Source organism: Lates calcarifer, linkage group LG8 (genome assembly GCF_001640805.2).
Source record: "Lates calcarifer isolate ASB-BC8 linkage group LG8, TLL_Latcal_v3, whole genome shotgun sequence".
Classification (NCBI taxonomy): Eukaryota; Metazoa; Chordata; class Actinopteri; family Centropomidae; genus Lates; species Lates calcarifer.
This window is the reverse complement of record NC_066840.1, coordinates 24194128-24215487: the sequence shown is the minus strand read 5'-3', so window position 1 is coordinate 24215487 and position 21360 is coordinate 24194128. Positions and strand designations below refer to the sequence as shown.

Below are 21360 nucleotides of genomic sequence, written 5' to 3'. Positions count from 1 at the left end.
GTCAGTTTCACCAAAAAACAGATTTTTGGGGGCAAACAGAGAAATAATGCAGCGCAAGATTTGAGTATTTTCATCCTCTCGGATCAGGTGCAGAAAGAAAAAACCCAAACTCCTGTCCACCTCTAAGCTGTGAATGTACTTTCCACCTATGGATTTTAAAGGATGCCTCCGAGGATTGTGGGTGTTGAACATGTTAATGGATGCACACAAAGCTACAGCACGCACACACAAACAAGCACACACACACCAGGAGGAAGGAGATAATAAGTTCCGTTCTTAAAAATAGTCAGATGGAGCTCTGAGGTCAAAGGTCAGCTCATGAGCTAACACCTATTTAAAGTCTTGTTTTCAGTGGGCAGATGCTCACCGAAACGTGATCCTCCCCTCCGTCTTCTTCATGTTGTTTTTTGTCGGTGGTTTTACAGTGTGGGTGTTAAGATCCCTGTGGGATCGTCAGCTCTACGAGCAAACGCCGCTCCATTTAAACAGATAATTGTTTTGCCGAAATACCTGAAGCATCCGGTGGATCTAGCGTCTTTGTGTGGATGTAAAGGTCAGATTTCTGCTGATTTAACACCGTCCTCCTCACGTTCCCTCAGTGTTTCTGTGATGGTTGTCTAAGCTTGATATTCCAGGCCCGACTTGTGAATCAATTCATGATCAGAACTTCATCTGATGATCTAACATTTCTACAGTGAAATAATGTGGAAAAAGCTGCAGCACCGCAGGACATCTCCTGCTCAGGATTCATCAATGATTCTAGGTCGAATTTAATGATTTGCAAAAACCTATTTCTGACCTGTGAGTGCTGGAAGTGTTGCTGCTGATTTCAGGTGAGATTATCTGGAGAAAACTAGTGTCATTCCTTGGTGACACATTTTACTGCACCTCTGCACAGGTATGCTCTGTCTCCTGTTGAAGAGAATCGTTTAGATAGAGTGGTGCAGGAACTACGTTTTTTTGTAGGCTGACCTGGGGGTTAGCATCACGCTGGGACCTTTGACAAATAACCAAAGGGATTTTTCAATTAGCAAACAAAAGTTTATGATAATCTTCACAAATGAACACCACCCAAATGATTTTTGAAGCTATACTTCTCCAGAAGTAAAAAAGCTAATGTTAGGTTGTAATATATATATAAATATACATTATGTGGGAGAATAAAACCTGAAAATGTCTTGAGCTTGAACCTTATTTCAGACATTTAACCAAAACAGGACGGGAACAGGAAGTGCTAACACGCTAACTTACTTCCAGGTTTAGAACTCATTCCACTCCATACAAAGCTCACAGTTAGCAGCTGTGGCTCTGTTAGCAATCAGCAGCTAACGTGGGAAAAATGACATCCAACATCGGATCAGTTTTCATGTTAACGTCCCCGACAACCTCTGTAGTCTCATTTAGACACTCATTAGCGACCGCTTTTTTTAAGACATGTAAAAGCTTCAAACATCTGGAGTGGGGGATTTACTGACGGATTTTATGTTGTAGGATAAAATGTGTAAATATCTGCACCTTACTTCAGGCGTGTAACCAAAAAAAACAGGAAATGCAGAAATGCAAACTTATTTCGAGGTGTTAGGACTTATTTCTGCAGCTCTCTGTTCCAGGTCTGACAGTGAATCACTTCCTGGAATTTTCCCAAATAACATCACCAGACCTGGAAGTGCCGCAGTGATTTTAAAGCGAGGTTATTTGGAAAATTCAGGGCGCTGCTGGCACCAGCTGTCAGGCTGTTACAGTGATTCATGAGATTCAGGGTTTAGTTCCAGTGATTTTCAAGTCTACACCTGTGATTCCAGGTCTGAAATAAAGTCCTAAGTAATCTCATCACACCTGAAATCGGAGCAGTGATTCCAGCCGAGGTTTATTTGGAAAAAAGCGAGAGCTCTGCTGACCTCAGCTGTCCTGCTGACGTAGAGTCCTGAACCGCTGTCAGAAATGTATCACAACTTTTACAGCTCCAAACCCGAGATCCTGGGTCAGAATCGGCCGTTTACAGTCTCTGTGTGTTATTCCAGGTCAGAGCTGTGATTTCAGGTTCAGAACAAAATCCAGGTCAGATCAGAAACTGCTACCTGGAATCAGGGTATTTCTGCATGACCTAATCAGTGAGTTTAAATTAGGTTATTTGGAAAAAGCTGTAGTGTTTCTGGCACTAGTTGTCTCACCGTGTACCGTGCCATTGCGTACCGTGCCATACCTCTGCACAGGCGTCTCTTAAAACACCTAAAACCCATTCCTCTGAACGCTCAGGGGCCAGGTCAGCAGCTCCTATCAGCGCCGCTGGAAACACAATGAAGCACTTTGTACGTTTTGTTCTTCCACCCTCCCACCCCCCAAAACACACACACACACACACACACACACACACACACATGGAAAGCATTAGCAGATTGTTCCATGAGGGTCTGCTAAAGGTCTTGTGAACATGTAAGCGAGAGGCGAAAGTTAAACCTCAAATCTGAACCGCTGTAAAGTTTTCTGGAAGAAGAAGAGGTGGAAGCACTTTCTCTCTTTTTCCTATCACCCCCCCTCCCTCCCTCCCTCCTCACCCCCCTCTTCCTCACCCTCACTCTCTCTGTGTTCCTGTTCGTCCTCTCGACACATGTGAAGCACCGTTCACTAATTGACTTCTGAATTTTTATTGTTTAATTACTGTCACAGTAACACATGGAGGCAATTATCTGTAACCGGCTCAGGATCAGCTTACACCTACAGACAGAGAGAGTGAGAGAGAGGAAACAAAGAGACGAGGAACCAAACACTCATCACTTTCAGTCTTTTATGGCTCCATTCACAGCGACGTTTGGAGGAAAAATGACCGAGAACATAAGTCACATTTTAATGTTTTATCAGGGATCACACACCGACACGTTTCAGCCTTCTAGAAATCCCCAGGACAAAATTCTTGTTTTTCAGGTTAGAATTTTACACAAGTGGTGGATGTTTTCACACAAATTTTGTCATTTCTGCGCTCAGTATATTTATTTATTCTCCCTTCATTTGGTAATTTGTTATCTAAAATGTTTGGCTTGTACACAAGTTATGTTTTAGGCCCCAAATAATAAAGTCTTGTGTAATTTTTTGTCGCAGTTTTATATTTAAGGAGTAGTATTTGATGTTTTTGTTGTTTTTTTAAATATTTGCATCAGAAACAAAAATGAAATTAGTTAGAAGAGTGATAGATGAGTGATATTTGGTTCATTTTTTCAGATTTTATTACAGTTTTGCTCGTTTTTATGTTTGAAAATACATTTTTACATTTTCAACAACTCAAGGCTGTATTTACATATTTAAAAATAGTAGAGTAGTACAACATGAACAGAGTTACAGACTGAAATATGCACTCAGTGTTCAGTTTATAAGGAACACCTAATAAAAGTCAAATCCAAAATAAGAGAAACCCTTTGATGCCAGACTGAACTGGAAACTGAGTGTAGTTTTCTGCCTGAGCTTTGGTTCATGTTAAATTGTTGTACTTTTTTATCAGAATAATGAAATTACTCTCTGTAGGTCACCTGTAAATCAAAAAAAAACATATGTTTACCTTGCTAAAGGTGAAGAATCTTTTCAACCTGAGCTGAGTACAAGCTGTACTAACCCAAACCTGAGACGCAAACTCGGGTGAAAAAGGCACAGAAAGTCACATGGTTTGACTTGTGAAAAGTGCAAAAACTAAAATCTAAATTTGTTTTATGTTAAATGGTTAAACTTTCACTTTTTAATTACGGTGACACTTGAGTCCAAACATCCTTTTACATTGAAGACGTCGTGTTGAAAGCTCACATCTGTCTGATGCCCCAAATAATGCTGACAGATGCTTTTAAAGCAACTTTAAAGATATTACCTGTGAGTTAAAACCTTACACCTGTATTTAAAGCCACGGTCACACCTGTGTTGTTGCCTCGCAGACTGACAATACGAGCAGCAGCTTCGCTTCACAACATGTCAGACTGTTCGCAGCAGAGAGGGCGAAGTGAGGAGAGAAATTCAAAGCAAGACACTTGATCAATCAATGGAGTCACTAACACCCACCTCCCCCCTTCTTCCCCAACCCTCACCTCCTCTCCCCCACCACCACTCGCCTCTCCTGCAATCGATGCTCATAGAAATTTCATGAACTTTAAACTGTGATTGACAGGCAGCTCAGGCCCCGACCGCCACGAAGCCCGAGCCCTTAAAGAGCATGTGAGGGGCGTAGGCTTGGTTTCAGAGCTTCTTTGACAAAAAATAATAAGTAATAATAAATATAGGTTATGCATGCACATGTATGAACTCTGTATCCTGCATTTGTGCACTTTTAAATTAATCTCTGACATAAAATCGGTCAGTAAATCCCCCACTCCTGATATTTGAAGCTTTTATGTGTCTTAAAAAAGGCGGTTGCTAACGATCACTAACTCTCACTAACTTTCTAAGAAGAAAGGCTTTTGTAGAAGAGCTCAGAGCTAAATGAAATGACCAGTTGGAAGCTTAGTGGTGGAGACGTTGACGTCATGTGACCGTGGTGTAGTTGGTTTATAGCCTAACATTAGCTTTTTACTTCTGGAGATTGGATTTAGGCTTTCAAACATCAGAACAGTGGTGTTCATCTGTGAAGATGATCTGATCAACTAAACCTGAAGGATCAGAAACTTTAGTTTATTTTCTGGAATAATCCAAAACACAATGAAAAAATCCCATTGGCTTTTTGTGGAGGGAACCAGGGTGATGCTAACTTCAGGGCTGGACTACAGAAACACGTCATATTTTTTGCACTCAGAGACTGAAATTGCAGTAGATTAGTGAGGTTATCCACTCACTCACTGAACAATAACCTGCTCCATTTGCTGCCTGCTGCTGAAAAGTTGAAACAGGAGCCCTAAAGTTTTGTTGGAGCACCGACGGGCTGCCATTTGCGAGGTGGGAAATTCTCCAGATTCAGTTTTTTCTACCCGTCTGTTGACCTCCCAAAAAACAGCCCACGTTACATCAAGAGTTTATCTCCAAGGGGAGGTGAAACATCTTGAACATGACGTGTGATATGTAAGGAGGCGTCAGTCACTGAGCGGTTATCACACGACGGTAATGAAACAACACGAGCGGGTTCGTCTCCTCGACTTTGATCTCGGCTCTTGTCTCGTCTTTTAATAGACAGCAGAAGTGTGCTCTCCGCCGGGGGAATTCCTCCCCGCTCTCAGCAGAGACGCACCACATTTTCATATATCAAAGAGCACAGCGGCACCGCTCCACTTAGGGAACGGGGACTTGTGGAACTAATGTCAGGTAATTAGCTGTTTCTGTGGGGGCATTTTCGGCCGCCACTCCAGAAAATAATAACTTCTCAGGTGGGGGGCCTATTTCTTTGAGGCACTCTCCTTCTCCTCACCCCCGTCTCCTCGGCTCTAATCACGAGGAGGTAATTATTCACTGATTAACATGCTGGATCTGGGCGGATGTTCGCTCTAATCACAGCGGTTGTTGCGTCAGCGCCGGCTCTCGGAGGAGGAGGAAGCAAAAGGGGAGTGGGTGTTCTTCTGTCAGTCGAGGCGAGATGCTCATCTGGGTTACAGAGCGAGGAGGAGACGACATGTCGCTCCCCAGACTAACAGAGAAGAGGGAGGACGGGATGAGGTTACCTGCAGCTCTGAGAATACCTGGCACACGTCTTGTCATTTGTTCCTTTAAATCACTTAAATCGCCTTCATCTGTAGCCACGAGGAGCTGCAGTGTCGAGGCCTAATCTGTCTGAACGCAGTCACTGTCCAGCCGAGGAGGTTTGGTTTCAGGTTTCTGCACAACAAAAAGGTGCAAACGGAAGAGAAATGATGTGATTTTTCACTTATAGAGATTTGAATCTTTACTACACAGAGTTCTGACCTTTACTGGACTTGATCTGTTTGATTCTTTTAGCATCTTTCAGGAAAATATTAACCCTAAATAAAAGTATTGAGGAGCTCAGAGCCACAGATAGGAAATAAAAGTCTATAGAAAATATAGTAAAGCACCAGATTTTAATTTGAAATCTGCTCCAACTTTAGCAGAAGTAAAACGTTACAGCTTTGTTTCCTGGTTTTGCACTTTGTAAAGTGTAATAAAGATTTACATCTTCAATAGGAACAATGAGAAGAAGAAGTCAGATTAATCAAACTCTAGATGACAAGATGGAAAATGTAAATATATACTTTATAGGTCTTATAGGACTCGGTTCAAAGCAGCATCTCTTGTTGTTGCTGTTGTTTGTGTCCCCCTCCTCTCAGCGTCTCCCTCTCCGGCGATGACTGAGTGATGAATTGAAAGTCGGAGGAATAAAACAGCAGATCAATAAGCCGGTGAAAGGATGCATCCAGGGTGTTATGGCTGCTTGTCAACAGCCTCAGCCCCCGCTGACGCCAGTTGGCCACTTGACAAGCAGCAAAACAAATCAGCCCGTCCACTTAAGGCTCAGCATGTTGTGCATCTGTCAGGAACCTTCCCCTCCTCCCTCCTCCTCACCCCTAACATCCCTCCCTGAAGGAAGTGAGGAATCAGCAGCAACGGCGGCGGTGGCGGCGATCCACGGGCATCGAGGCCAAACGCCGCTCTGACCTGCATCAATCATACAGCCAGGGGGAGATGGGAAATTGCGGCATACGTTGCAGCGGGATGGAGAGGCGTCTTGAAAATGTGTCGGGGGAGTCGCCACTCAGCGGCGTGTTTCATATGGAATATGGAGTCTATTTGAAATGATAAGTGTAATACAGGAGGAAACCACGCAGAGCTGCAGCAGATAAAGTCTATCTGCGTCAGGCGGAGCCGGCTCATCGGGGACATGACTGCGCCTTCGACAAGGCCATCACCGCACAAACAACAACCAAAAAAAAAAAAGGTGAAGGTGAACAGGGATCCCCCCAAAGTGCATATTTCATCTCCGGCTGGTAAATATGTACAAACCAGCCGTGTAGAAAAACAGATTCCCACTCAGAGAGGCGAAAGAGGCCGACGGTGGTGAGAACCAGCAAATGAAAAATAGCGAGGGATAAATAAATGTAAACAGTTGTGAGGAGGAGGATGTAAACAGAGGCTTAGTGGATGTATACATGCTCCTCTGAAGCATGGAGGCCCTGTTGAATTGTGGGAGCTGAAGCGAGCGGGGGTAATGAGCCTGCAGAGATGTTGCAGTAATCCACCGTCCTCCCTCCAGAGTTCTGATCCTCTGATCTGTTATCAGCCCCGGCATCTTCAGCGAGAACCGCTGAATTATCACAGACCGAGCCTGAGAGGAAGAGGAAGACTCTGCCTCGCTTTAACTCTGATCCTCTGTCAGTCAGGACAGGACAGGTGAGACTCACCTGTAGAGACAAACTGACTGGATTACTGTGTTTAAACCCGCTCAGAGAACAGAAAACGCACTGTAACGAGCTTGTTTGTGAGCTCAAATCCTTATGAAGAATCCTACATCAGACTTTTAAAGTCTCAGATTTCTGAGGGTCGGGTTGATGTGACCTTGTTAGGGTTGTTGCCTTCCCTCATTTCTATCAGTTATAATAACACTTTGTTCACCAGGTTCCTATCTGAGATCTGGGAACATGGTGACAACATTAAAACGATGTCTAACAGGTTGAAAACCGACTAAATTTTTGGTTTCTCATATATATCTGTATATTATTTATCTGTACCTTTTTGTTCTTGTCCAGTAAAGGCCAGTGGGAGTTAAACCTGTGAGGTTTTGATGTGGTTGTGCAGGGTTCTGGATTTCCTGGTTCAGGTCGAGGTCGTTAAGTTTCCCGTCTGTCTCGTGTCACTCTGACGCCCTGTGACTTTGTCGTGACCCTGATTTGACCTCTGACACCTCTTGAGGTGGGTCTGTTTGTTTTGTTTACCATGGGAACAGGCCGCTGGGCAGGGACCTGTGATTGGTCAGCAAGGAGTTGGGTAATGAGTCTGGACAGCAAAGGCTCCTGGGAAAGAGGTCAGAGTGTTTGACCTCTGCTCAAACATGTAGTCTGCTTTTATTTTGAAAGATCTGAGTCCAAACATGAGACTTTATTTATACGACTACCTTCTTTACTTCGTCACCTTGTCACTGCCTTTCTCTACGATGTTCATTTAAAAAAAACTCAACATTACGGGCACGTTATTGTCGACTTCCTGAGGAGTTAAACAGAAAGACAGAAAGAAATATTCCTGCATAGTGAAGAACAAACGTAGCTGAACAGTTAACTGAATTAATGAAATAAAATCATCCAAATTTAAGAATAGTACTGATTTATGTATTTAAGAATCTGTAAGAGCTTTACAAAATATTGATTTATTTAAAGATATAAAACAAAGAAAAGCAGAAAATCTAAGACACTTTATCAACAACAGAATTGTTGGTGATTAATTTTGACCCCTGTATTTCTAAAATCCTTCTTCTACTACTACTATAACTGTACTACTCTCAGTACTACATACTTACACAGTGGATCCTCTGGTCTCAGAATCACCGTTGTACTTCAAACGTTTTTATACCCTGACTTTTATTTTGCAGTATTTTTTTTACTACTATGATTCCCTCTTTACTGTCTTCTCATCCTATTATTTTATACAGCCGTCTGGTTTTAACTTGTGTCTTTTTACTCTATGCAGAAATATATTTTATATACGTGACACCAGCGTTTATTTGACTGTTAAAGCTCCGGCTTATTCCGATTCTTCAAATATTATGAACCAAGCAGGACCTTTTCGATCAGGAATCAATCTGCAGATGTTCCGGTTTTCACACAGGATTTTTTTCAGCGGCAGGAAGTTGCCTCTGCTCATAAATGTGTAAATATCCTTGGCTCTGACCTGCTGTTCGCCGCGCTCTCTCCTCACCTCCTCTGATGCTGCAAATCTGCCGTCAAGAAATTAGTTTAACGTGTAAACTGCCTCCCCCCTTTCTTCCTCCTCCTCCGCCACCCCATCTCTCGCTCCCCTTCCTCCTCTCCTCAGTCACTTAGTCGCCTAATAACAGAGCGCTCCGATCAGCAGGACGCCGACCAACCGTTTGATCACTTTCACAGCGAGGAGAGGGAGAAAAAAAACCAACCAGAGAGAGCGATAAATACTTGATTAAATATATAAAGAACCCCCTCTTCCTCCTCCTCCTCTCGCATCTCTCCTCTTTCTCCCTCCTCTCACCTCTGAATTATCTTCCTCTCCTCCTTTTCTGATTTATAAAAAACATCAGACAGCAGGAGAAAACGTCGGGCCGCAGCCTCCTCACAGAGAGAGGAAAAAAAAGAGAGAGAGAGAGAAAAATCAATACAAATTACGATGGAGAAAGTGGCACTGATGCCTGGAATTGCAGCATATGTTTACACTAAATCAGGCAATCTGTCTTCATATGGGCGGTGTAATGCGTGGGGGGGGGTCAGGGTTCGCACTGCCAGCCGCCGCTCTCCAATTACTCGGGCTCTTTGCAGGGAGGCAGCCGGTATCGATTGGCTGGGAGGAGCGCGGGGCCCTGCAGGCAGCCAATGGGGCGCTGGGGTCAAAGTGCGGCGAGATTTTAATAAGGGGAAGTAATGGGCTTAATTTCTGCAGAGGGAGGGGGGTGGGGTGGGGGGGTCGACTCTGAGCCGCCTGTCCAGAGGTTCATTAAAAGCCTCTGTCTTTGTTTCTTCTCCCTGCAGAAGATCACAAATGACTCCCACATCTCAGAGGATTAATGGGCTTCCTCTTATTTTTTTACCCAGTTTTTATTCAGAAGGCTGCTGGTTCAAATCCCAGCAGGACGCAGGGACAATCCCGTAAAGTAATCTGTGTTTCTCCAGTAATGAATCCACCCTTCTCACTGCCGTGTTCCACCTCCTTTTTTTTCCTTGTTAATCAGTTTTTCTTTATCCAAATCGAGGCTTCACAGACAGTAGACACCTCTGAGACAAGAGTGTGACTGGGACTTTATTTGGTTTCATTTAGTTTATTCAGTTCCTGGTGTAAAGAGAGTGAAGACACAGCGAGTCCAGGTGTCGTCATACAGACCAGAAATACCTTGTAGTTAGTTGAGTCCGATACACTCACAATAAATCTGAAGGATATATTTAATAAAGAAAGAAAAAAACAAACTAAGATCTTAGAGTTTTTATTCCGTCTTAGTATAAACTGCAAAAATAAAACCTCTCCTCGCAACAAAACCTGGTTAAATTCCAGGTAAAATGTAAAAAATAAATACCAGATACCGTATTGTCCGTAATATAAGACAATATTTCTTCCTCTACAGAACTACTGAATGGAGCGAGTATTGGTGTAACTACGGTATTTTAGAGTTGTTTGTGTATAGTGACTTTTAAAGAGTTAATCCGCCTCAAAAGTGTTTGGTTAGTTCAGTTTAACCTGCAGGAGTTTGCTGATATTTACCCAAGAGATTCTACACAGTTAAAGCATCAACAAATTATTGTTATCAAAGGATTTCACTCTGTTACAGATGATTTAGTATCTTAAAAGCAAATGGAAACTATAATCAGTAACCAGGTGTGTTCTAATAAATCTAATCTTAGGTGTGGTTCAATAGGTTGGAGAGATAAGTCCCACCTTCCCTCTGCTGATCAGGAAGTAGGGTGGGTATTTCTGAAGCTGTTTTTCAGTCTATAATGAATCTTTCAGAGTCAATCAGCTTTAAAAGTGTTTCTTTAGTCCAGTTTGACCTGCAGGAGTATTTCTGAAGCGGCTGTAACACAGAGGAAATTCATGATGAGTGAGTTCACAGCAGAAAGGTAGAAACGAAACGAGGAGAAAATCTGTCAAACAGCCGAGAACCAAGAGACGAGAGAAAATAATTGTACAGAAGTGTAGAGGATTACTTCAGGGCACTGGCGCTCACTTCGTCCGTCACATCGCGATACTTTTTTTCCGCGTATCGCCGTGTGTGCACCGTTACACTTCTGCTTGTAGTAGTGATGGTACATTCAGAGTAGACAGTAAAATGTGATCAGGAGGAACAGAATTTAAGTTACATAAGTAACTGTAACTTGTATCCTCCTTTCTGCAGCGGTGGATCAGTTCAAAGGTCACAAGGTCACAGATCAGAAACCTCCCTCCTCCTCCTCCTCCTCGGATGCAGATGAAGAGTTAAACATCACTGATCTCTCCTTTCTCTCTCTCTCCCTCTCTCTGAGTGTAAATGGGTTTTTTATTCAATCACATCAGTTCCCATAGTGCCTTTCACTTGTTTTATAAGTTGGGATGTATGTACGCGGCGTCGAGAGGCAATCCGGTTTGGGATTTGTTGCTGATTGCTGCTTCGTGTCGTCCCGGTGCATTATCTCCATTCATCCTCTGCTGCTCTGCATCCCCTCCCCAAAAAGTCTCTTTGGGATCCCGACAATGAATCCCTCTTTCATTCACGCCGCGGTGGAGGTAATAGATTCAGGCCCCGCGCTGCTCCTCTTGCTTCCTCTTGGGGAAGGGGGCGGGCCGGGGCAAGAAATCCAACATGGCAGCTCCCTCTGCCCCCACGGCGAGGAGGGGGGGGGGGTTGTTTCACGTCGTCACCCTTCAGATATCATCCCCACCCCAGTCGCAGCCTGAAAGCCCTTTCTCTCCTCCGCCCTTCCGCCGCTGCTTGAAACGAGCTCCGACAAATTTGATTTAGCAGCTCGCGGTCGCCCATTCCCCGGGAAAGAAAACAAATATTGTTATAATGGTAATAACATCTATTTGGAGCGCCGGCGACAAACGGCGGCGGGGCCCTTTGAAGGAGAGCCCTCTACGCTGCCGTATAGCTGCCTTATTCTTATTCATGAAAGCCCCGGTTATGCATATTAGCGCAAACTAGCTATTCTACTCACCGGCATTTGGTGTGTCAATCATCCTTACAGAATACAAGAGCCAACGGTGACAAAAGCGGAGTGGGCAAGATCGGCTGACAAATTGTCCCCAAAGTCAAATTTGACAGCCTTTTATGATTAATGGGCTTGATTATGGAGAAGTATCTCCCCGAACTCATTTCCGGGTGTTTCTCCTGCTCCTGCTCGGGAGAAGAGGAGGTGGAGGAGGAGGAAGGCAGATTGTTTGTGGAGGTGAATGAGCGGAGTAGAAAAAAGAGGAAAGAAAAGAGGCTCTCGGCGGAGGGAGGTTGGATTGAATTAGCAGTGAAAAGGCAGAGCGAGGAGGACAGGTGGAGTGTGAGGTCTCACACTTAATAAACAGCAGGAAGATAAGAGAGAGAGAGAGATCGACTGACACTGCTCTCTCTCTCTTCTGTTAGTGTTCGCTGTTAATAAGAACCAACAGACTGAAGCTGAAGATCACTGAGAGGTCGGCTGGTAAACCTCAGCAGCTTCAGACACTCAGAGCTGACATCACGTTTCAACACTGCAAATAAATCTGCACTTTATCAACTCATAAAATTAACTCCTGAGAAGCTGATTTTCTTAAAACCAGTGTCGAGCAGATCTGCCAGAACAGTAAAGTAACTCCTGCAGCTGTGTTTGTTTATCTTCTCGCCATGTTTCACTCTGCAGCTTCGTATGTGACCGAGCATCAGGTTCATAAATCGTCTGTTGATCCTTCTTTAAACATAATTTAGAAATGAAACCCAGAGATACGAGTCAATAAATAATATGTGTATGTACATGATTCACAGAGTTATAAATACTTCCTTACGTGTAGTTGCCCTCCGTAAACTGTAAATGCTAAAACTCTTCTGCAGTCTGAATCTTGAAACTGTTCCACATCACTCGTCTCTAGAAAGTTCATTTGTGTTGGAAACAGAAAGTTCCTGAGTTAAAGCATCATTTTGCCATTTTCCTGTCACTAACTTTGACTTTTGATGTAAAGCATGTTTGAATTTCTTAATGTTCTTGAGCAAAGGATTGATGATCATCTGCGATGTATTACTAACGTTAAAATGATACCTGGTTTATCCTGGTCTGTGGAGATGATGCAAAAAGTTTTAAAAACACAAGTTTGATTTCACTCAACCAACCTCCAAGAAACAACACAGAAAACATTCAAGACTCAACAACTTTTAAATCTGAGTCTTAAATCTTAATATTAAATGAAATCAGAGCAAGCAGAGCGTCTTGTCTACATTTCATTTATGAATGAAGTCTTTGCTCTGGTTTATAACGCACATATCTTTTGTTGTAGATGTGATCGAGACATGAAAAAAATAAAAGCATCAGCTGTTGTTTGACGACTCCTGATTTACCTAACGTGTCAGAGCTGATTCAGTGTGTTGGTGTCGTGTGGTGTGTGTTCGTCCTAACCGCCGCTCTCTCTCTCTCTCTCTCTCTCTGCAGCCTTGAACGAGCCGACCATCGACTACGGCTTCCAGAGGCTACAGAAGGTCATCCCTCGCCACCCCGGGGACCCCGAGAGGTTACCTAAGGTCAGTGGAGACGAGTCGTTAAGTCACTGCCGCGTGCTCTGGCTCAGGTCAGAGGTCAGAGGTCACGCTCGAGGCCGGGAAGTTTGTTTTTGTCTGGCAGGTACGACCCAGAATGCACCTGTCAGTCAGAGCCGTTTGAGTGTTTAATCAGGTTTTATCGGCCACATTAAAGGCTGGTTTACAGCTGAAGTGGCTGTTTGTCCCTCTGTGGCTGCCGTAGACCACCTGCACCGCACGAGTTTGAGGCTCCTTGTGTTATTTAATGCAGCACAGGACCAAAGTTGAGTCGCCTGATTGGATTTGTTGGTTCTGCTCGGTACGCTCTTGGCAGCGGCGGCCGCTCCTCGCTGCCAGCGGGGCAGATTGTTCCCGATCCTTCAAACGGGGAACAGCTGTTTATGGGAGCAGAAATCCTGCCGCTGCTGCTCTCGCTGCGTTTTGTTTCCTCCCCCCGCCCCGCCGCCTTCGACTGGCGAGGAGGGAGGTTTGGACGAGTCGCTGGCTGAGAGGCGGCGAGGGAAGCCGTGATGTTTTGGAGTATGACCTGATGAATATGGAGAGTCAGGACTTGTGTGAAAGAAGAAAACTCACGTCTGATCGCTGCTGAAAACCTGCAGCAGAAACATGCAGAGAGGTTAAGATGGCGGCTGAGATGGAAGCGCTGAAAGAAGCTGAAGCGTCAGTTTACATGTGAGGTGAAGCTGAAATGACAGAAGGTGTTCAGGTGTATAAAGTGGAAGAGCACGAGACGAGACGAGACTTTAACATTATTTTTAAGAAAACTTAGACTGGAAAGATCAGAACATGCAAAACAATACAGGAGCATTTTGAGTTTGTTCGTCACGCTAGTCGCAGCTGGATACGAGACTCGATCTCGTCTGAAATGTTTCAGTGTGAGCAGTGGAAGGAGTCGAGGTGTCGGCCGAAGTTTAAGTTTAAAGTAGTTGAAGTTTAAGTGATGATTAATCTAAAAAAAAGAATTATTCACTGAATCTCTTTGACTCATTTGCAGACGATTTTAAATCCAGAGTTGTTTACGTCCATGTTTACTCCAGTTTTCGTTTCAGTTTTTCGTCCTCGGATGCTTCAATGTCCTCGAACACATGACAAAAACAACAGTTTGAAGAAGTGTATTGACGTGCAAATTAATGGCCCCCAGTGTGTGAAGACCTTTTAAATCTTTAATTGAAGAACCAGACAGATTTAAAGTTGCTAATGTGCCTTTACAGCTTTAATCTGAAGCAGGTTTAAAGTTTAAAGCAGGTGCAGGGGATTATTTTTTTTAATCTGTAGTGAAATAAACGGAAAGCAGCTGCCTGAAAGGAAACAAAAAGCACATTTAAAAACCCATTAAAGAGCGAACAGCAGGCTTTGGAAAACAGTCAGCAGTGAAGAAAAGTGTGTGTGATTTGTAGTTAATGGTGTAAAAAAAAACAAAAAAAACACAGGAATGCTCCTTTAAGATCCGTGTAGAAAAACATCAGTAGTGAAATCTGCAAGGATCCTGGTTTTGGTTTCAGTGTTTACCCACAGAAAGACATTTGTATGCACACACACACAGACACACACCATGCAGCCGTCAGGTGCTGTGGTTAGTATGAAGAGATTATTTTGGCGGCTGCCGACTGCGAGGCTAACTGAGGCAGATTCTTTGAGGCAGCGAGCGGCGGCGGCGGGCGGCGAGCGTCAGATGGGCTCTGACACTCGAAAGCAGCTGCCAAATTGAAACCATTTATCAAAATCTGACATCGGAGATCCAGTCACCAAAAAAGCAGTTTATTTGTAAATTGATACTAATAGTGAGCATACATTGTCTGGCCCCTTTGATGGCCTGATTTACACCCAGAGTGGAACGTCAAACACCCCCCTTCCTCCTCCCCCGTTCCTCCCCCCTCCCTGCCGGTCTGTTAAATATTTATTTATTCAAAAGAAAACTCAATAAGAGCACAGAGTTGTTTCGGTTTTTTGGACAGGAGAGGAATCACAGAGAGGAAAGAGCTGTTTGGTTGCAGCCGCTGAGGTGACAGCAGGATGGCGTGTCGGGCGGGACGGGGGGGGGATCATGTGACCGAGCAGCGACGGGTTAACGCCACTTGTCACTTCTCTTTTGTTTTCACCTGCAGCCGGCGCTCTGTGGACGACAGGAGGGAGGGGATGGAGAGAGATGTTTGGTTTTTGTTTTTGGACAGGCAGAGCGACACTGAACAGATTGATTCGTCGTAGAGCGTCAGGTGGAGGATTGTGGGTGAAAAATGGAAGGAGAGAGAGAGAGGGAGAGTTATGCTAAACGCAAACGGTGAAAACATGGAAATTAGAGGACAAAATGAAAGGTTTATTTAATGTGAAAGGCAGGAAACTGGTCTGGAATCACCTCAGAGAGCACAAAGACTGGGAGCAGATGGAAACTGTTAGCCTAGCTTAGCACAAAGACTGAAACCAGGGGAAACTGTTAGCCTAGCTTAGCACAAAGATTGAAACCAGGGGGAAACTGTTAGCTTAGCACAAAGAGGGAGCAAAGGAAAAAGTTTTAGTGTAGTTTAGCAGAAAGACTGGGAGCATGCAAGAGGAGAGTGTTATCTTAGCTTAGCTTAGCACAAAGATTGGAAGCAGGGGGAAACTGTTAGCCTAGCTTAGCACAAAGACTTGTTATCTAGTTGCACCTTTAAAGTAATCTGTCATGTTAGCAGCTTGTTAACTGTCCTTTCCAGAGTCAGATGATTCAAATGGACATATTTAGCCTAGCTTAGCATAAGACCTAAAACAGCCTAGCTCCATCAAAAGAAAACAAATCCACCAACAGCTCTTCAGCTGTTTGATTTACTCACTGTGTCAGCTGTAGAAAAACAGAAATCTAAAAATGAGATATTGTAGTTTATTTTCATTATTGATGAATCTGCTGATTATTTGATTGATTATTTGATTAATCATTTAGTATAGATGTGTTAGAAGGTTGAATTTTTTCAGCTCAGTTCAGGACTTCAGAGATGCAGCGGGTGTTGGTCCACTTTAGTGTTTCTACACCTGTTCAGTTAACAGCACAGACGTTACAGACACAGACCAGGTGTTGTTAACCTGATGGTGAGCGGTGCAGCAGCAGTGGTGAGTGTTTCAGGTCGTCTCCTGGCTGCGTGTGTCCTCCCTGAATCTGCCAGGCGGACGCCGAGGTGTCCGCTTGCAGCCGAGCCAGAACTGGAAATGAAATTAGAGGGCTGAACCTGATCCAGGAGAAACCCCAGAGGTCATCAGTGACCAGTTGGCCTCACAGCCTGTCGAACCCTCCGCTAACTGCCTGCCTGTCTATCTGTCCACAGCAAGACACGGACCCCTGCTCCCTTTTATATCTGACCCATAAATACCACCAATATAAAGTATGAAAGCTGCAGAGAAGAAAAACAAACACTCTGTTTTAAGGCCTCATTTATAACGGATTTATAAGCTGTATGATTAATGTATTTATTAATGGTTAATACAATCAATTACCAGACTTTTATAAAAAAACAACTTGGACTGTTCGACCACTTATCGCCTGGAAAACAGCTGCAGGACGTCTGCACCAAACTCCATTTAGAAAACTGCTTATTTACAAACGGTGCCTTATCAGAAACAGCAAACAAACAAAAACAAACAAACCAACCCTCAGAGAGCAACGATGAAGCTAAAGTTAGCTGCAGGAAAATAAAACTTGACTCCTGTTTCTCTCTGTCCTCGTGTTTTGTGAACCATGAGGTGGATATTAAATGTGTTTGTCCGTTCAACTTTAGCTCTGATCATTGACCCCCCTACAGCCCCCCACAGCCCACCACCTCCCCTCGCCATCCGGACTCTCGGGGCGTCCGAGCGTTCAGGGATTATTAATTCCAGCCCACTTCATGAATGAGGAGATTTCCTGCTCTCATTGAAAATAATGAGCAATATTCAATTCATGAGCTGAATTTCAATCCATTTCCTCTGAATGGAATTAACCCCACACCATGTCCCACATCATTAGAATACCTCTCCGCCTGATAATCGCTAATCTGGAGATCCGGAGCAATGCTGCTCTCCTTCTCCTTCTCCTCCTCCTCCTCCTCCTCCTCCTCCTCCTCCTCCTCCTCCTCCTCCTCCTGCTCAGTGTGCTGGTCCATCCATATTTTATAGAGATCAGCGGGGCGGCGGCTGTATCTGTAGCTCTGCTCGGGGTGATTTATCATTGTTAAGGCCGCTGTCTGATGGCTTCTCCTCCAGGGTCACGCTGATCCCTGTTTGCCCCGCACCTCCTCAACCACGGAGCCGGCCCCCCGTAATTAAGCCCCTAGAAACCAATGGAAGAAAATAGAGAAAAAACAGGATGAGGATAGAGAGAAAGAGGGAGGGAGGAGGGAGAAGAAGGAGTATGTCAAGAGATGGACGGAAGAAGGGCAAGGGCACGAAGGCCACGAGGGTGCAGCTTCTGAAAGGTGTTTTTTTAAGATATATATCTTATATTTTTTGGGAGAAGAACCCGATTTATAAAAAAACACACATCTGTTATTCATCTCCTAAAATCATCTTTTGGGTCGAGGATATTTCAGTTTGCCTTTAAACGGGAGCCCCACAGATTTTTATTGATAATTAATTAGCTTTGCTTCTTGTTTAACGTCTCCTGCGACTCTGGAGGAAAAATCTCAGCTTGAACTTAATGTATAACACTTTAGAAAGACATAGGAAGAGGTTCTAATGAGAGACACCTTCCAGATGCATTATGGGAAATGTAGGGTCCAGTGTTTTTGGACTAAAAGTCAGGATCTGTTCATGATTCGGACGTTTTCTGTTCATATGTACATGATGTTATGAGATTGTTATTTTAAGTGTCTGACAACATTATGATAGGATTCCTTTTTATTAAAGAGTAAGATCCTTTTAACCAGAAACATCACTATAAAGCAATACCAGACTCCATTGACAAAAACACAAATTTTATCGTTCAGAACACAGGAGCTGCTCTAATACTGCTGCCTCCATCTGTTAGTGTGTTTGTGTTATTGTGTGACTTTCAGTGCTGGAGGAAGTAATCAGATACTGTATTCAAGTAAAAGTACCACACAGTAACACAAACTAACTAACAGAACGAGGCACCAACTCTCATTTTCTTCGCAGTAAAATTACTGTTTTTGTCAATGGAGTCTGGTAGTGATTTATGTTAGTTTAAAGGCCATCTCTGCATGAACACAGAAAGAAAATCAGCCTGAAAATTTTGATGTTGTTGCAGCTGATTATGAGACCAGATAGATGTTCGGCTGTGTGTGAGGCTCTGAAATTCAACTCGTCACCTAAAATAAAATCCAGCCTGAATAAATCAGTTTGCTGCGGTTTCCTGTCTGAGCGAGTTTAATTGCTGCTGCTGCTGCTCGTGTTGGGAGTGATTGACCGTGACGCCAGACAAAGATGGTGGTCTGTCGCTCAGAGAGAACGAAGGAAAGAGAGAGAGAGATTTTTACACCGAGGGTTAAACTGTAAAAATATCCTCGGACTCAGATGAACAGTCTAGTTTTTCTCAGTCTGAGGAGGTTTCACCGTCAGCACTGAGAGTCCAGGACGAGGTGGATTCTCTCCTCCTCCTCCTCCTCCTCCTCCTCCTCCTCCTCCTCGGTGCTGAGTTGATTAAACCCACTGAGAGACTCTTGTTTCTCTCCACCTTGAAAACTCCCTGTAGCTCCCTGTGTAGGTGTGTGTGTGTGTGTGTGTGTGTGTTCATATACATGTGAACATGTTCATAGCACCACAGCCACAACAGGAAACACTTTATTTTCATTCTGCGTTGTGCTGGTGGCTCCTGCCTTTTGTTCTCAGATATATTTATATTTTTAAATCCTCCTCTTCTTCATGACTTCGTCTTGTGTCTCAAAGCAGAGACTCATCTTTTATTACCTGCACTCGTTTCCTGATTAAATACTGACCAGCTATTTTTATCCTCGTGGTAGAAGAAGTACTCAGACAAGCAGTACTACTGCAGCCTGGAGATACAAATACAATACGATTTAGCAAAAGTAAAAAGTGCTTATTTCACTTGGATTATAAGTGAACTGCTGACAGACACTGATGATGCTAAATTCTGAATGTTTTGCGTTTTTTGTTAAAGGGCGTGTCCGCGGCGGCGTGGCGAATTTCGATGTTTCACCGTGAAACAGGAAGTTGTTGTAACTCACAGATACTTTGTCCAATCTGCCCCAAACTTCACATGTATGATAAGACGCCTGGTGTGAGGACATCTACATGATAATATTCATATAGCGCCACCTACTGGCAACAGGAAATTACATGTTTAATACTTTAATGAACTGATCCCAGCTGGTCAGATTTGGTCACCGGCATTTAGACCTTGATAAACAGTGAAGATTGTGAGTCTACGTTGAACAGCCTTTTCGTGGCGGTGCCTGTGAAGTTGGTGTAACTCATATTTACGTCCCCTGCTGAACAAAGAAAGTCACAATTTCCTCCTGTTTGTTTGATAAAAACTACAGTGAGCAGCTGTTGTCTGTGTTACCAATGATTCATGAATTAGAATTAATTCTAATGTTGCAGCTTCTCTCTAAAAAAAATCTTAAAATTAATTACTAAATCAAAACCCAGATGGTGTTCAGACATGATGAATTTATTTTGCTTTGAAAACATTTACAGACGTTGTATTAAATGACTGTTAATCTAACACAGAGGGAGAATAAGGAAATATTGAAAACATTGGATTTGGACCAATCTGAATTAATTATCCAAACTGCAGGAATGTGTTTTAATTTCCACATTCTTCTTCGCACCATATTTTAATTTTTATCTGAATACGGCCCAACTTGAACTTTGCAGGGAGACGCATCTGTCAGATTATCAGATTAAAAGAACACAAACGGTCTGGTTTAGACACGTCTCATATCTGAGTTTATTTTTAGTTTCTGTTGGGATGCCGCTCAAACTTAAAGGGACACTCCGCCAGTTTTCCACATGTAGGTCAGCTGGGCGTGGTTTATGCCGGTAAAAATAGTTGGTGTTACAAACAACATTATGGATGGGATTCCTACAGAGACAGAGCTTTTTATTAAAGAGTGAGATCCTTTTTTGTTCTACCAGAAACATCGCTGTTTATCAATACCAGACTCCATTGACAAAAACGTGAATTTTGCATAGCAGAACACAGGAATACCACTACCTCAGTCGGTTAGTTTGTTTGTGTTATTGTGTGACTTTCAGTGGTGGGAGAAGTATTCAGATCCTTTATAGAAGTAAAAATACCACAAAATAAGACAAACAAACAAACAGATTGAGGCAGTGATATTCCAGCGGCTCCCATGTTCTGTGTAGTAAAATTACAGTTTTTGTCAATGGAGTCTGGTACTGATATATAGCGATGTTTCATTGCAGTGGCTTTTAGCTTCTTCCATGACTGTAACCAAAAGGGTTCAAGAGGAGGAACCATCTTGGTTTAGGTGGGTAATTTCTGGGTCTTGTTGGGGTTAATCTGTCTCATGTGACCCCCCCCCCCAGCTTCTAGATCCAACATTAAATTAGTGGAGTGACCCTTTAAACATCTCAGGTGAATGAAAACCTGCCATCCCTCAGCCAATCATTAACCAGACGTACTGAGAGCCTTCTGCATCGCTGGCTCGGAGTAATTATCCAATCAGCTGCCTCCATTTATATGTCCACAGTTTCCTCTCTGACCCCCTCCCTCCCTCCCTCCTTCCCTCCCTCACCCCCTCTTGAATCCATCCATCTCCTCACATCTGAAGGGAAACACCCAGAGACCCTCATCCTCCTCATCTCCCATCCCTCCTCTCTCCTCCATCTCCTTCTCCCATATTCCCCCATCTCTCTCCTCCTCCCTCCTCACTCATCTCCACCCCCCCCCATCTCCCTCTCGGAGGTGTGGGTCAGTGATAAGAGATGATGATGATAACCGGGAGCCAGTGCATTACCGTATCGATCGGGGCAGGCCTTTCAGCGCCGTTAAAGCGCCCGGTGCTCTGATTGCCGGCACTCGCTCTGACAGGAATCCAATGGCGCTGTCTCTCTCTCTCTCTCTCTCTCTCCCTCCC

At 43.8% G+C, this 21360-nt stretch overlaps 1 protein-coding gene across 4 annotated transcripts in view; it reads left to right on the top strand.

The window, feature by feature from the left end:
• LOC108873742 (transcription factor COE3) overlaps positions 1–21360 on the top strand; it is a 165743-nt gene that overhangs the window by 128534 nt on the left and 15849 nt on the right. For all 4 annotated transcript variants that reach the window (XM_051072578.1, XM_051072579.1, XM_051072576.1 and 1 more), the window contains one exon: positions 13230–13318. In XM_051072578.1, the coding sequence (XP_050928535.1) occupies positions 13230–13318 (89 nt within the window). The remainder of the gene's footprint in view (positions 1–13229; positions 13319–21360) is intronic.